The sequence below is a fragment of the Cannabis sativa genome, chromosome X (assembly GCF_029168945.1).
Source record: "Cannabis sativa cultivar Pink pepper isolate KNU-18-1 chromosome X, ASM2916894v1, whole genome shotgun sequence".
Lineage (NCBI taxonomy): Eukaryota > Viridiplantae > Streptophyta > Magnoliopsida > Rosales > Cannabaceae > Cannabis > Cannabis sativa.
The window spans coordinates 80,711,523-80,728,413 of NC_083610.1; the positions used below are offsets into that span (position 1 = coordinate 80,711,523).

The window sequence follows — 16,891 nt, forward strand, 5'->3', positions numbered from 1 at the left end:
AAAGAAAGAAAAATTAAAATAGTGAAGATAATAGGCTTTCTATTTTGGAGGGTTTGAATTTGTACCCTAATGACCTAAAAAAGAAAGTGTACTAGCCACATAAGAAAGGGAGACATTAGTTGCTATCATTCTTGGAGAGAAAAAATAATTGCAGAAGAAAAAAGTACAGAAGGAGTAGCAAAAAGAAGAAATTCACATTAAAGAAGGCGAAGGACAAAATAAAGGGCTCCATTAATTTTTTTATCTTCTTCCTCTCATTTCTACTCTTTATCTTTCAACAACTTTTATAAAAACTAAACTAATAGTCATGGATTTACACACTTTATTTTGGATGATGGTTATTAAATTAATTATGGGCTAATCTTTTTGTGACTTGAATAGATATTACTCCTATGTCTTGCTATGTTAATTTTGAATGCAATTGATTTGTGAAATTGCCAGCAATAAAGAGGGAGAAGGACAAAAGATTGATTGTTATTGTTTGGCCAGCAATAACAATTTATAAAGCTAGATTTAGTACTTAAGGACTAAATCTAGTAGTTACAAGTTGGATGATGCAATAGAATAAATAGTTTTAGGTTATTCTTAGTAAGTAAAATAAGAATATGTTACTACTTTGCATAACTTTAAGAATTGATGCTTAAATTATGTTCTTGAATCCTATTTTAATATAGGAATATATTGGATTAGATAATAGAATTATTTCATAAGTTTTGGAAAAATCTCATGAGCTTGTAAGAAATTTTAATTAATAGCAATCTGGGCAGTTTAGACAGGATGTTATTCCATTGATATTTTTTCTTGCAGTTAATTTTCTAGTGTTTGCAATCGTATTTTAAACATATTTTAATTTCTTCCATTTTAATTTAGTTTCATTACTCAACCAATTAATTTTTTATTAAAAATTTCAAGTTGTTAAATAGTTGATTTTATATCAAATTTGGTTTGCAATCTTACTTATCATTGTATTACTTGTATGACTGCGTATACTTGCGTATAATAATTTTCACAACACCGACCAGATACGAAAGACTTACATAGGCCTTGCACCTCACCCTGCACCGAGCAACATTAACGATTTGAGATAGGCGATGGTCCGACCAGAGGACCTCACTAAAGGATATTTTGAGATATTTTCCTTAACTGCTTCCACAATTATAGTTCAATTAAATTCTTATTTCTGTGGGATTGGCTCGCCAGATTGAGAAATTCGTGAGATTTTATATTAGAATTCCTACGCCACTTTATTCCCTTTGATATCGAGATTCACATTTATTGTTGTCGATTATTTAGCAAACAATTTATTTTATTACTCATATAAATAGTGAGGCCATCTCACTATGAAAGACGCCTTCTTTTTGCATTACTCTGCAAAAATATTTGTACACTTTCCAAGAGCTATTGAGAAACTCACATTGGCAGACCTTGTGATCTTGATAGTTTTTCATAGTAATACAACTAAAATGAGAGTAGACTATTACCATTATAAGGGGTCGAACTTCTATAAATATTGTGTGTTGTTCATTATTCTTATTTCATCATTAATTTCTCTACAATTACTATCGCTTTGAATGACCTATTGTCGTTGGCCAAAAGTGAGGTCAACAATATAGATTTATTAGCTTTTGACTGAATTTGGATTTAAAACTTTAGTTTCAGTAAAATTGTGGTGTGATAATCAAGCTACTCTTCATATTACCTCAAATTTAGTGTTCCATAGGCATCATAAACATTTATGCTCAAACTCAAGGGAGTGTTTTAATATATATTATTAAGTTTTCAATTTCTTTAAAGTTTCCTATTTAATCTGCTTAATCTTGTATATAAATACTAACTATTCTATTGAATAATATACAACTAATTCACTATTTTGTACAAAGTACAAACAAAATTATTAAATCAGGTAGCTGCAGACTAATGCTGATAATCCCAAACTTAGAGATTATTATTGTAATTTTTTAAAATTAAGAACTTATCTACATTAAAGTAAATTTTTTTGAAGAAATGTCACAGTTTAGAATTAACATGTGGTATTTTTAAGAGTAACTATCGATCGGATCTATTAAAATTAAGACCAACTTACAAAATTCTCAAACGTATTATCCTAATTTTTTAAGATTAAATACCTATATGCATCAAAGTGAACTTATTATAATTTTGTCCAGCCTCATAATTAGATGTTGGGGTGGGGTTGGTGCGGTTGGAGAGTCCGTACGTACATATATACATATGTAAGTATAACTATACATATATTGTAAAGTGTACGAGTAGTACTTTTCATGTTTGTTTATTTTTGTTCGAATATATTGTGTGGGTCCAGTAGTAGTTGTAGTTGATATAATAATTCAGAATAACGTTACATGAGGTGTAATTTAATACTTTGTTTTATATTATTATAATTTCATCATATATATTAGTTTAGGAATTTTCTTTTAGTAGGAGCATGTATCTTCCAATGGACTCTCTCTTTTATTCTGCACATAATAATGTTAATTATAATAATTAGATGCATTTGGCCATAATTATAAAAAAAAATTAAGAATTTTGAGAAGAATAATGTTGTGTTCTAACTTAAAAATAGATATTTTTTTGTAATTTATCTCATTTTATCTTTTTCTTGATCACTGTCTCATATTATTTTTTTCTCGTCACTTTCTCTTTCTTTATTTTCTCTCTCACCACTTTCTATCTCATCGCTCCTTGCCTTCCATATCATTTTTTCAGGTCAATGTCTCAAGATTGGGTTAAAGTCTAGGCCCTTGGTTTGGGTTCGGATTCAAGTCTGGGGTCAGGGATGGGGTCCAAGTCCAGGGTTGTGGCTGGGGTTCAGGATTGGGTTCGAGGTTTGCATCTGAGCCCGGGGCCGAGGCCAAGGTAGGAGACGGGTCCGGAGTCTGGGTCCAGGTCCAAGATTCGAGGTTCGAGTTTGAGTCCGGATGGGGGGTCGAGGTTTGGGTCCGAGTCTGAGTTCGGAGTCTAGGGTCTGAGATCGGGTTTGGAGTCCGCACTTGAGGTTTGAGTCTTGGTTTAGGGTCGGATCAGTGTCGGGGTCGGGTTGAAGTTACTGGTTGGGGTCTGGTCGAGTTCGTGGGGTCTCAAAGTATTGAAGTTTTTCTTCTTTAAAAAAAAAATCTAAAACTAATTTTAAAAAATATTAACTAAACATGTTGTGTATTTTGAAAACTTTAAAAATTGTTCTTTTGTTCTCTTTTTTGAAAATACAATTTTTTTTTTTTTTTAAAAAAAACAATGCAAAATAACTCATATTGTTTTCTATTTTAATTGATTTTGAAATGAAGAAGAGTGGGAACAAATTAATAATATCTAACATGCTATAAATATTCTTAATGTAACTGAATGCGTTGGTTTGATATATTTTATTTTCTACAACTCTAGAAAAAGAAACAACTACATTGTCAATCATTTTAATTAAAAAATAATAGCAGTGACCAACATTTTAATATGTGGAAAACATATATATTATATTATTATAATTAAAAAAGAAATCGGTTATAAAAAAAAAAGAGAAAATTAGTTCCTAAAACATTGAAACATAAATTAAAAATAGAACTAGTTCCACAATAAAGTGAGTAAAAACAAATAACATATAATACCTCATAAACCGGCTATAATAAAAAAAAGTGGGAATCAATTTAAAAAAAAATGGAGACATAAATCTAAACAGAACTGGTTCCATAACAACATAAGTAAAACAAATAACGCATACTAACTCAAAATATAATATAAAGAAATCGATTATATTTCTCAACTAATTAATAATATGAGACAAAGAAATTTGTTGTGTAAAGCAACTAAGATAAAAACTCATACAAAAATCAATTAAATAAAATAAATAAATCAAAAAATCAATTTCTTAAATTAACTAAACCAAAAATCAGTTCCCGAAATATTAAATTAAAAATCAGTTCCTTGAATTAATTAAATCAAAAACCTATTTCTGAAATAAATAATTCAAGAACCGTTTTTTAAAATGACTAAATAAAAAACTAGCTGAGACATAAATTAAAATAGAACCGGTTTCACAACAAAATGACTAAAAACAAATAAGACACGATAACTTAGAAACATATTATAATTAAAAAAATAAAAATAAGAGGGAATCAATTTCAAAAACATTGATACATAAATTAAAACAGATAGTTTCATAACAAAATGAGTAAAAATAAATAACACACAAAAATTCGAAACCTATTTTAATTAAAAGAAAAAAAAAAGAATCAATTCCAAAAACACTAACACATAAGGAAATTGTTTTAAAAAACACCAAATATAACTCAATATGGATATTTGCAAATATTTGTATAATTTTAGGGGAATTTTTGCAACCAAAAAAGTAAATAAATAATGGACAAAACTCTATAATGGTCTTATGTTAGGGAAAAATTCCCATTTGTTATAAATTCTAATAATCATAATCATTAACCCGTAATTGAGTTTTGTGTTGTGATTAATTCTGGTTCTGAGATTAAAGGACCAAAGCAATGGAGTAAGGAAGAAAGCACAGGTGTGCTTGCAGTTTGCATCGCTGTGAACACTCAGAACAAAGTGACGCCACCACTGCGAGCGGCTGGCTTCAGTGGCAACGTATACACGCTTGCCTCGGTGGCATTGTCGGCACGAGAATTGGAAATGATTAGCCACAAAGCCATTGGTGAGAAGAGAAGAGAAAACAAAGACTAAGTCAAGAATGCCATTTGACAACATCCAATTCTTCCCCACCAAATAATTAGCTTATATTTCCCTCTTCTTTCCTCCATTTCAAGTAGAATCCCAAAGATGATCGCGCCATTGCCTCACCTGCCCAAAAATCTAGACGCCTTCTTCTCCTGCTTCCTCGCCTCAATCGACATTGCTCGGTGAAAATAGAAGCAAAGACCATTCAATTCAATATTGACTAGTACTTAATATTAAGAGAATCAAAGAGAGTGATCATTGTTGTTTTACTTTCTAAGGTTGAAAAAGATCTAAACTTGAATAATTTAGATGATCTGCTGACAATGATTTCTTGATCATTATGAGTTGTCTTTAGTTATAATATTATTGCTAGCTAGCTATGATCCACATGAGTTTTTTATCTTTGGTCAACCAGTGGCAAAAATTTAATGCCGTTAATGAATTAGTGGAGGGGTCCTACAGTGATTTCAATCTAATAATAATAATAATAATAATAATAATAATAATAGTACATACATTATGATAATGATATGAACAAAAGAAATGCAAAAACCTCAGAACATGTGTAATTACTCTCAACAACAGATCATTTAACCCCATAATGAGTTGCGGCTTTGGGCCCCACCCACCAACTATAGACAACCTTGTCATTCATTATTATTATTATTATCAATTATTAAACATATTTATAATATATATAGAGAAAAGCCTTTATTTAAGATATTCCTCAAAACAAATGGTGAAGAAAAAACTAACTAGTCCTTCTGCTGCTCTTTAACACTAAAGAAAAAACATAATTGAAAAGCTCTAAACTGGTTGTTCTACTAGTACTAGTTATAGTGAAAATAAGGCAAACAGTAGAGTAGTAGACATGGATGCAGTACTCAAAATGCTGTAAATTTACAGGGAAGTAAATCATTATATTGCTAAGGAGAAGAAAAAGCTCCATCTTCCTCTTGCTCCTCAACAACTAACTGTATTTTTATAGCCTTATTATATTGATGTACCGAGGGAATAAGCGTCGAAATCTCCTTCAACCCTACCATCTTGTTCCTGCAACACCAAAACAATTACATTATTATTAAAGCTCTGATTTGAGGTACAAACAGAACATGTAGATCAGAGATGTGAACAATAATTGTTATGATGAGAAATTCGAGATGTGATTCTATAACACTAATTAGAGTAGAGATGTGAACTTGTAGATTTCAATAACTGAAGGCCAAAGGTGTAACAATTCCTAGAATACCTTTTCAGATGAGCTCACTCAATGAAAAGTATTATAAAAAAGTTTAAAACAGATATCATAAGAGTAATACTCTTGACCAGAAAAAAAAACACTCAAGTATATGTTATATCACCTGTTTCATAATAGCACTTACAACATCTCCCAAGGGGCCATAGTTGGTAGACATATTATAGCCGCCATGTGATCTCTGTTGGCTCATGAGATACTCATGTTTGAATTTCAATGTTTCCATGGTTGACTTTTCAACCTCTTCATACTTAGCAATCAAAGGATCAACATAATTTGTCTGTCCCAGAGAATTGAAATCAGTGTTTCTGTGATAGATCTGGTTCTTTAAGTCCAAACTCTGATCCAAAGGACCACCAGCACCACCATTAACAGGCATCAAAGAATTCATTGAGCTAGACATAATATTTGGTCTGTAAGAAGGATCATGCTTATGGTTATCCCAGCTCGGAATTAAGGCACCGTTGTTCATTGCAGAAGTTTGGCACTGTGCATCTGTAAGCGAGTCATGGGATCGAATCGAGACTGATGGAAAGGATGAAACATCAAATTGGCTGCCTCCAATTTGTGGGGCCATAATAGGCATATTGTTGTCCCTCGAGATACCAGGATGCATTGTAGCCTGTTTGTAACGATCATTCAATGGAAAAGATGTCGATTGGAACCCAGATGTCTGAGCAGAGCTTGACCAGTCAGTAGTACATCTACCAGGATCTGGCAAAGGGGGACAAAATTCTGATTTTAAAGAGGTTAATGAAACAGAGGATTGATTCCCGAATTCTCTTCCACCTTGGGGATCATGAGAGTGTCCTAACATCATCATGTTGTTTGCAACACCAAGAGCATTGCTAGAATTATTACTAGTAGTTAGTTTTGCATCCGAAAGGGGAAACAATGTCGAATCATCAAGACCAGTGGAAAGATCTCCAATGTGAGGAACACCCTTAATGTGCTGTTGATTGATTTCAAATGGCATGGGCATTCCATGAAGTACATTCCCGTCATGGTTCCCAGCAGGAAGGGTCGACTGATGAAACTTCATTTGATCATGGGAGCTGTTTGGATTTTGAGTATGGCTGAGTTGAACCATACCCGAAGATGGAAGACCACGCAGACCCATAGCAGATGGAGTGTTCAATCTACCAACAATCCCACCTGGTGGGAAGGATCTAAAAGCGGGATTTTGAAACTGCATTGATCCATTTAAAGCATTAAAGTTTCCAAGTCCATTCATTGAACCCATGCGCAGATAGGAAGAATCTGAACTGCGTAAGGCTGCTTCCATATTAGCGTGTTGGTTTGCATGGCAACTGATTCTTTTGAGGTAAAGCCTGTATTTCTGAAATTCAAACAAAGCAAATATAACAGTAAGCTTCTTAAAATAGGTAGAAAACATATCATAGTGAAGTAAAGAAAGACACAACAGGCATCTGTACCTGAAGATGGCTAGCAACATTTTCTCTTGTAAGCTTATCAACATTCATCAGATCAAGAATCTTTTTAGGTACAGCCTCTGCATTGGAAAACAAATTAACATTTGAATAGGACAATATGAACATTGATAAAGAATGAAGATCACTTACTGTCTATGCCAAGATGATTAACAGCTGTGACAAATTTTCGATGCAGCTCTACAGACCAAACAACTCGAGGCTTCTTTTGTGCTGATGGGTCATCGCTGTCTCCATTATCGTCATTCTCATCTTCATCATCATCAAACTGATCCTTACGTTTCTTATTGATTTTCTGATCTGAATTTCCTGTCCCTCCACACCCAGATTCTCCTTCTACATTAGATTTGTCCTGATTTGAACAATTCCTTTGGCTCTTTGTATCTTTCTTTTTCCTCCTTATTACATGTTGCCAGATATTTTTCAGCTCCTCGATTCGAACAGGTTTAAGTAAATAATCACAAGCTCCATGAGTGATTCCTTTCATCACAAGTTTAGGATCCCCATTTCCAGACAGCACTAAGAGAAAAACATATATAACATTTTAGAAATCAAACATAAACTTCAAAAATGATTTCTCATGCTAGAAACAAATCAGATGTCAAATTTTCTTTGAGATTCAAAAACTATAATACAGAATTCTTTAAGGGGTTTTTCAGAATTAGCTAGCTATAAAAGAAAAGTTTCATTCAAACATGGAAAACAAAAAAAAAGTATTGTTTCATTGAAAACTGACAAAAAGATAACTTAAAGTAATAATGATGATCATGTAATAATGAATATTTTGTGGCTTACTAATGACAGGGAGGTCCATCTCCAACCCCACAAGCTCAAGTAACTTAAATCCATCCATGTCTGGCATTTGCACATCACTGATAACCAGGTCAAAGTTATTCCTGTTTTCTCTTAACATATTCAATGCTGCCACTGCCTCACTGCTCGTAGTAACTGCAAAAACCCATAATAGATTCACAAACCAATAATGAGAATTTTATCTGACAAGTACACAAATCTAAGATTTCATTATCGTACAAACAAAAAAAAAAAAAACAAGATCGATTTTTTAACAACCCCCCCAAAAAAAACACAGATGGGAAATCTAAACCAGTTAAGAAAATTTTGCATCCAATAAAAGAAACAATATTAACTGAAAAGCAACAAAAAACCCAAAAATAAAAATAAAAATGAATCTTTATGTATACACTTAAAAAAATGAATCTTGATATAAAAAACAAAGACCCAGAGAGGAACCATGATATTGGCATCGACGGAGCAGAGCTTCGAGAAGTCTGAGACAAAGGGGGTCATCATCTACAGCAAGAACTCGCATTCCAATAGGAAACTGGTCTCTGGGGTCGTCAACTGTCATTTTCTCAAACCAAAGGCCTTCTTAATTCCAAAAAACACAAGAGAGAGAGAGAGAGAGAGAGAGAGAGAGAGAGAGAGAGAGAGAGAGAGAGAGAGAGAGAGAGAGAGAGAGAGAGAGAGAGTTGAGAACAGAACACAGGTTATGAAGTTGGAAATTCCTTCACTGTTGTATGGCTTCTTATTAGAACAAAAGCCAAGGAATCCAAAAAAGGAAAATTAATAAAGATAAAAGAAGAGATATGGGGTTTTAATTGGCAAAGGATTTGACTGAAGAAGGAGATTAACTATTACAGAAGGACAGAGTTGATCAAGGACTATGATTGGATTGGATTGGGAAGACTAAGAAGATTTATATTAAATGTTACTAACTAATCTCTTTCTCTTGTTTATTTCTGAATCTAATGTAATCTACAAATGGACAACTGACAAAGTTGGAGAAGAAGAATGAGAGAAGAGAATTGTATAGAGAGAGAGAGACTTTCCCTGAAAATTGACCTTTTCCTTTCTTTGTGGGTTTTTAGCAGAATGAGATACCAAAATGGAACTTTGTTTATTGGTTAGTGCTGGATTCCAGCGCGTGCTTCTCACGCGGCATTGCTCCATTGATGTAACAATGCACCCCTTAAAAGGGATGTACTCATACACTCTAAAAAAAATTTTAGTCTAATTTTTTTTTTCATATGTACGTTATAGCTGTTTAAAATAACTTACAAAATTTTGAGAAATTCCGAATAATTTATAATATAGAAAACAATGTTCAAACAGTCTATTTTACACGCGTATAAAATAAAATAGTCACGCGTGCAATACACTGATTGAACGTAGTTTTCGGCTTGTTAAACTTTTCCAAATTTTTTAAAATTTTGCAGGATGTCTTAAATAACTATAACGTACATGACCATGAGAAAAAATTTGACTAAAAAATTATTTCGAGGGCTAAAATAGATAAGGGTGCATCAATATATCCATTTTAAGGGAGTGCATTGTAGAATTTTCCCTTCATTTTTTTCCCTTATAATTATTATTTTAAAATAAAACAGTTATTTTATATACTATTTTTTTAATTTTTTTTTTATTTTTATAGTTTAGATTGTAAAATGGTGGTTGCTATATAGATTTAAGTTGTAATTTAAGTTGTTTTATTGATTGCTATGTAAATTTAGGTTGCGATTTAAGTTACTTTATTGTTAGTTGTTATGTAAATTTCTCTAAAACTATAAAAAATATTTACTTTAAAATGTAAAAATAAAATAAAAAAAATCCTAAATCCAATATTTAATTAGGCAATTAATAATATATTATAGATTCGTTTGATACACCGTATTACACCATATTATATTCTATACTATTACATTTTTTTATAAAGTATAGTATTATTTTGTACTATTTTAAAAAAAAAATATGGTACAATATATCATTAATTAGTAACTTTTGTAAAACACAAAATCTAAAATAATATTAACCCATTACTAATTAAAAAAAAAGTCAATTTACTAAATTTATCATTAAGCTTTCTACTAATCAAAATCCCAAACAGTTATTATTTTATTTTTATCCTTCTAATTTTAATTTTGGAAAGTGAATATTACTCTTCTTTCATTAATTAAAATTGAACTGTACTCATCAAGCTATCAACAACCGAAAGCTACTCACCACATTTTTTCACACAATTAGACTAGTGTGGTATTAGATACTATTATATATGCATTGTTTTTTTCTCAATTTTAATTTGTGTCTAGTGATTAATTACAAATTAAAAAAAAAGTCAAACTTACTAAATTTACCATTAACCTTTATGTTTTCATGATTATGGAATTATTCTTCTACTAATGAAAATTATTCTTAATTTTGTAAAGTCAATAAATATTACTATTCTTTTATTTTTATTAAATTTGTAGTCTTTTATCAGCAACCGAAAGCTACTGACCACATTTTTTCACGCAATTAGGCATGATTTGTTATTATATCATATCTTTATATATTTATATATATTCACAATGTTTTTCTATTTTATTTAATTTCTTTGTATTTCTTGCAACCTAAAATTCAGTGTTACGTCTATATAACGATATATCTTCTTGAACTTAGAAGATAAAACTATTTAAATGGTAACAAAAAATTTGTAGAGTTAAACTAAATAATTTCTTTCTATATAGAAATAAACACGTTTATTTATGTAGTTGATTGAGATTTTCTAAAGTCAATGAGTTTTTGGGTTGAAGAAGAAAATTAATAAGAATTTAGGCATTAATTAATTAATTAATTATAATTAATAGATAGACAAAATGTAATGGTTGTAGTTTGATTTTGATATGATATAGAGTTTGAAAATGGTGTTAAGTGTCAGAATAAGCGTGGTTCGTGGCTGATGCAGCTTCGTACAAAACAAAACCCAAAACCAAATCTCAAAACTCTATTGTTTTTTTTTTTGTTTTTAATTAATTCACCTTTTCTTTTCTTCCAATTTATTATTTATTTATTTTATTGTTTTGGCTCCACTTTTGAGGTTTAAAGCTATATACCTCATCACCTAAAAATTATATTAAATTTCTAGAATCTTTATTTTATTTTTATTTTTTTGAAAATGTCAAGAACCTTTATTTTAAATTTTATTAATATGTTATAATATTATTTATTTTTCATGTTAATCTCATAAATATTAAATAGTAAAAATTCTTATTATTATTTTAATGAAAATTGTGCTTCCATCAAGGCCTGCCTATTTTAATATTAAGTAATAATTCTTTAGAATTTAAGACACAACAAAATGAATTCTAAATATTTTTTTCTTCTTCTTCTTATTCCTCATGTATTATAAATTCGAAGAAAAACAATTCATGAAAAAAATTAAATTAAATATAATATAATTTTCATTATCTTGAAAAACATTAAAAAAAATTATTCAATCCAATATTAAGAAAAATATTTTCTTCTATATACATATTTATTAAAAAATAATAATTTAGTGTTTCAAACATTACATTTATTTCATCGTATCAAAAAAAAATATATATATATATATATATTTTCTATATACATATATTTTTTAAAAAAATAATAATTTAGTAATTCCACTCCAATATACTCTAAGTGAAACAATATACTAGCTATCATCCAAAGTTGATATCTTGAAGAGGATACATAACTATCTTGACATTTTTGGAGGCTGATCTCGAAAGAAGGATAACACAACACATATAACTTCTAACTCTGAGTTTATAGTGTAACCTTTTTTCTTTGAGGATTAAGCTAAAGGAACCTCAAATAACATAACCTCTTTGAGGAGATAACCTCTTTGAGGAGATTTGAGGGGCCTTCCTAGTTACCTCTTGAATGGGGCTCTATTGACATCTAAGTTATCGCTGGATGTCAATAGAGCAGAAGTAAAATTACGCTCCGTGTCCATTTATAATATTTAATAAAATTTATCTAGTAATGTATATGGCAAGTTAAATTGTTTACAAAGCAAATTTTAATTACCAATTTAGGACTTTTTGGGAGGAAGGAGGATTTAGGGTTTCCTTAAGAGAATTACAACACTCCATACTTAATACATTCTTCTTTTAAATTAATAAAGGTGTCATGACCATTACTGTTAAGTACCAGTGGTACCTAATATTACTAACAAAGTTAGTACTTAACAACCTGCTTAATAAATTTGAATAATAATTATAAAATTATAATATACAAGGTCTAATTTTCAATTGTATCGATTAATTACAATATATTATAATTATTAGGTTAAATATTATTTTGTACCTTATATTTTGTAAGAGTTATTAATTAGACCATTTGTTTTGTTAAATGATAAAATGAACCCTGTATTTTTCAAAATTGTACAAATAGAACCTTGAGCTTAATTTTTAACAATTTTATTTTTTAACATAACCAACTTTAAAATAATTTTTAACACGAACAGATACAAGAAATATAACTAAGTTTGTCATAACATCTCTAGATTAGATTATTATTAAATTTTATTTTGACAAAAAATCAGTTCAAGTTCCTATTTGTATAATTTTGAAAAATACAAGATCTATTTTGTCATTTAACAAAATAGAGAGTCAAATTACTAACTTTTGTAAAATACAAGGTGTAAAATATAGTATTTACCCTTATTATTATTATTATTATTATTATTATTATTATTATTATTATTATTATTATTATTTATTTATGGTGGTGTTGTTGTTGTACTTTACTTTAAGATGAATACAATTGATGATGATAATGAAATACGTAGGAGACCCCATATATATATTATGCAATATTGGCGATGTCATGTACATATGTATTGTGTGTTTTTTTCTTTCAAAAGGCATATGTTTACTGTTTATAAGAAGTAGTACTTTATAAAGTTGGATATTTATCTAACCAAATATCCAACCAATGGTTAGCTACGAGTGATGATAATCATGTATTATGTAAGGTAAAATTATAGTGGGGACACTATTTTTGTTTGTGTAGTTACAAATAATTTTATTATTGGCACGTAAACAATTATAATTTAAACTAGATGAGAGTTACGTGGCGAGCCACGTAAATATTAGTTTTATATGAGTTTTAGTGGTTTTTGTTTAAGAATCCAGTAACTGAGCAACGACAACAATAATGGTAGATAGATCTATTTAAGTTTTTCATATTTGTAAAGATTATAAATCTAAACTTTTAATTTTCTTGATTTGAGATTTTGAATTGTTCTGATTTATTTGTTTATGAATTTATTGAAATACTTGAATATTTATTGGTTTTGATTTTGAATTGTTCTGATGTATTCATACTTGAATATTTATATTAATGAAATTAGTCTGTAGCTTTATGGATTTAGGAAAAAAAAAGATATTTTTTAATATAGAATTTAAATTTTATATTGATGATTGTTAATGAAATTAGACTGTAACTTTATGTTTTTAGAAAAAAAAATGTATTATTTTATATGGTTTGTTAGAGAGATATGTGGCTAAGATGATTTTTTTTTTAATTTAAAAAAAGATTGTTTAATTTTTTGATTTTTTTTTAATTTAAAAAAAGATTGTTTAATTTTTTGATTTTTTTTTAATTTAAAAAAAGATTGTTTAATTTTTTGGTTTAATTATTGGGTTTATTTGTTAACGGGAGATGAAACCTATTAACATCGTTAAATTTAACAGAATATTCTTTTATTTTTAAGGTATATTCTGTTAAACCAAGAAATGCCGTTAGATAGACACTTTTAATATATAAAGATATTATTTATTTTTATGGTATATAAAAAATAAAATTATAATAATATATATTTATTTACAATCACTTACTACGTATATATATAAAAAAGAATTGCATGTACAACACAATATGTAAATTTTATTTTCGATATTATAAATTATTCAGAATTTTCTAAAAATTTACAGGTAATTTTAAATAATTATAACATACACGATCATAAAAAAAAAATTAAATTAATTTTTTTTTTTATGTGAAAATAAATAAAGAATGTATCAAAACACCTCTTTACGATCCTGTAATGTAGACCTACCCTATTTTTATTATATGAGTACAAGTGATTATTTTGAAGAATGGTGTACTAGTTGAGACAAAAGTGAGAGCATCATATTTTAAGTGACAACACCTCTTTTAACCTTACACATGAAGACATTTATTTAGTATCGATTTAATTGAATCGGCTACATTTGATTTTTGTATTTTATGATATTTTATTGTATATTCACGTGCATTTTGTTTCCTTCTATCATGTTGCAGTTTTAACTGCCCATTCTTCTCATATTTTATTATATTTATACCTCCGTTTTTTTGGTAACTATTATTTTAAATATTGTGTTTTTCAAAAATCACTAATTGGATTATTTATTTGGTAAATAATAAATTGAACTATGTATTTTCAAAATCATACAAAATAATACCTTAAGTTTAATTTTTGTTATTTTCTGAATATATAACCAACCTAAAATTATTTTCTAGTACAAATATATATAAAAATTGTATTTTTCAAAATTATACAAAATAATACCTTCAATTTAATTTTTATAAAACACAGAATCTATAATGTCATTTACCACTCATTTCCCACCTTCCATTAAGTACTACATATTCATATCACTTTTGTAAGGTTTCCATGATATTTTATTAATGCGGTTGGAAACAACTTTTGTAAGTAAAATTTAGTGTAATTAATTTAGAATGATTATTATGTTTGAAGTATTTATTCAATCAGGTAATTAAATAGTTATTATATATGTAGTTAGAGGCAGCTGAAATTTGAAAAGTCTAAGTTACACTCTTCATGTAATATTCTGAAAATAAGATATGGATTAGCAATTCTAAATAATGTGGGATTATATTATCATATAATCCAATATGTGACGTTATATGTAAATATTTGAGTTTAAGATCTCATTTATATATTATGTCTGTGACAAGTATCACAAATATGAAGCAACAGGAACGAGAAAGCTTGCAAAGATACATCCAGTGCTTTAACACTAAAGTTGCTAAAGTAAGGAGGATGTTTGACGATAAACTTAAATTCGCCATAGTTGTTGGAGTATGTCCTGAAAGTAGACTATGAGGGAACATGCTGAAAGAGAATTGGATGTCATAGAAGACTTCTATGAGAGAGCGAAAAATTCATTCATGTCGAAGAGGGAAATCGAATCTCGAAAATAGATACAAGTGAGTATTCTTCGAGAAGCTCGTCAGAGATCCCTACATCGTCTATTAGACAATACCCCAACACTCACAAGCCAATGAATCCAAGTGAAACATCTGCTCTAAAATCCATAAAAATTAAATATCTAAGGTGTTCCTCAAAGTGATGTCCTATTGTACGTACGGGAAAGTGTCCCTAGTGATGGAAAGTTCATTTTTAGTACGTTGTACTGAACTAAAGAGGGCACAAAGATAGGCTTCCAAATGTAGCAAATGTATTCGGGCAACTACATGTTCGAATTATCAACAAAATGTTTAGTTTTTACTTTACATATGACATTCATCATTCTCCACACACTTGTTCGACTCGCTCACTATACTTGTCAATTGAAAATGTCAAAGTGATTGATGCAAAAAAAAAAAAAAAAAAAAGGAAAAGAAAGGGAAAATAGTATGATTATGAGAGAGACGCCTCTCTAAAAAGAATACCTATTTTCTCGCATTCAAAACGCACTTTAAGTGCCACGAATGCATTGTAAGAGGTCGAGCACCACCTAAGGGCTAAAACTCCCTCAAGAAAATCTGATAACTTGAGAAAGGCTGAGCGCGACCCAAGAGGCTAAAAAGCTCCCTTAACATCCAATAAGTAGCCGATAAGAGGTCGAGACTGCTCAAAGAGTCGATACTCCCTTTATAATAAGGTTACATCAAAAAAGAGGTGGAGAGAGCCCAAACGAAAAAAAACTCCCTCAAACCAAAGAGTAACACTAAGAGTCACTCAGCCAAAGAGTAACCCTAAGAGTCACTCAGTCAAGATCAGTTTTAAAATTTACTCTTGAGTGACTAAAAGTCACTCAGTCATGTTTGTAAATGTTCGGCCGAAGAGTAACCCTAAGAGTCACTCGACCATGAGTGTTTATAAATGTCACTCAACCTAAGACTAACCCTAAGAGTCACTCAGCCAAGATCAATTTTAAAATTCACTTGGTCTAATGACTAAAAGTCATTCAGCCATGCACAATTTCAAATGTCACTCGCTCCCCCCCCCCTAAAATATATATTTGCATTTGAACTTAAGATCTCTTGAAAATAAGGCTTGAAGTTCACCACAAAGTCAAGGAGGAAATTGTGAAGAGAAGTTGAAAGAAAGAGGCCTCCTATATATACTAAGTATTTTTTTTGAATGCCTGCCAAGGGAAAAGCTTACAATTCATTTAAAGGACATCAGAGTAACTAGTCCGCAAGAACACTTAAAAAATTTCTTACAGACTAGGGGGCAAGTGTTAACCCCGAAAATTAGCGTTGCTAATCTTGAGGTTAGATGGTTAATAATCGAGGGATTAACAAGAGCGTACTCGACAAGGTCACTTGGCATAAACGTCGAGAAGGTCACTTGGCGTGGACCTCAAGCATGTCACTCAGCATGCACCATGCCAAAGTCACCTGACATGGACATTGGCGAGTTACTCGGTATGCA

At 29.9% G+C, this 16,891-nt stretch overlaps 1 protein-coding gene across 2 annotated transcripts; it reads right to left on the minus strand.

Annotated features, from left to right (window-relative positions):
- Positions 1 to 5,389: 5,389 nt before the first annotated feature.
- LOC133031709 (two-component response regulator ARR12) lies at positions 5,390 to 9,296 on the minus strand. 2 transcript variants are annotated; one of them, XM_061105267.1, is made up of 7 exons: positions 8,874 to 9,296; positions 8,653 to 8,809; positions 8,197 to 8,349; positions 7,534 to 7,920; positions 7,387 to 7,463; positions 6,057 to 7,289; positions 5,390 to 5,748 (listed from the first exon to the last, which is right to left on the minus strand). In XM_061105267.1, the coding sequence occupies exons 2-7, from the start codon at positions 8,768 to 8,770 to the stop codon at positions 5,689 to 5,691; spliced, it is 2,028 nt and encodes a 675-aa protein (XP_060961250.1). In that variant the 5' UTR covers positions 8,771 to 8,809; positions 8,874 to 9,296; the 3' UTR covers positions 5,390 to 5,688. The 2 variants fall into 2 exon arrangements, with proteins under 2 accessions (XP_060961250.1, XP_060961251.1); XM_061105268.1 differs by having other exon boundaries at positions 6,078 to 7,289; positions 8,653 to 9,296.
- Positions 9,297 to 16,891: the final 7,595 nt, after the last annotated feature.

Bases quoted from the DNA above. Each gene is read 5' to 3' on its own strand.
- LOC133031709 (XM_061105267.1), bottom strand. From the start codon at position 8,770: ATGACAGTTGACGACCCCAGAGACCAGTTTCCTATTGGAATGCGAGTT. The intron at 7,464-7,533 runs GTAAGTGATCTT...TTTCCAATGCAG, and splicing joins TAATCATCTTGGCATAGACA to AGGCTGTACCTAAAAAGATT. The intron at 5,749-6,056 runs GTGATATAACAT...TTGGTGTTGCAG, and splicing joins TAAGTGCTATTATGAAACAG to GAACAAGATGGTAGGGTTGA.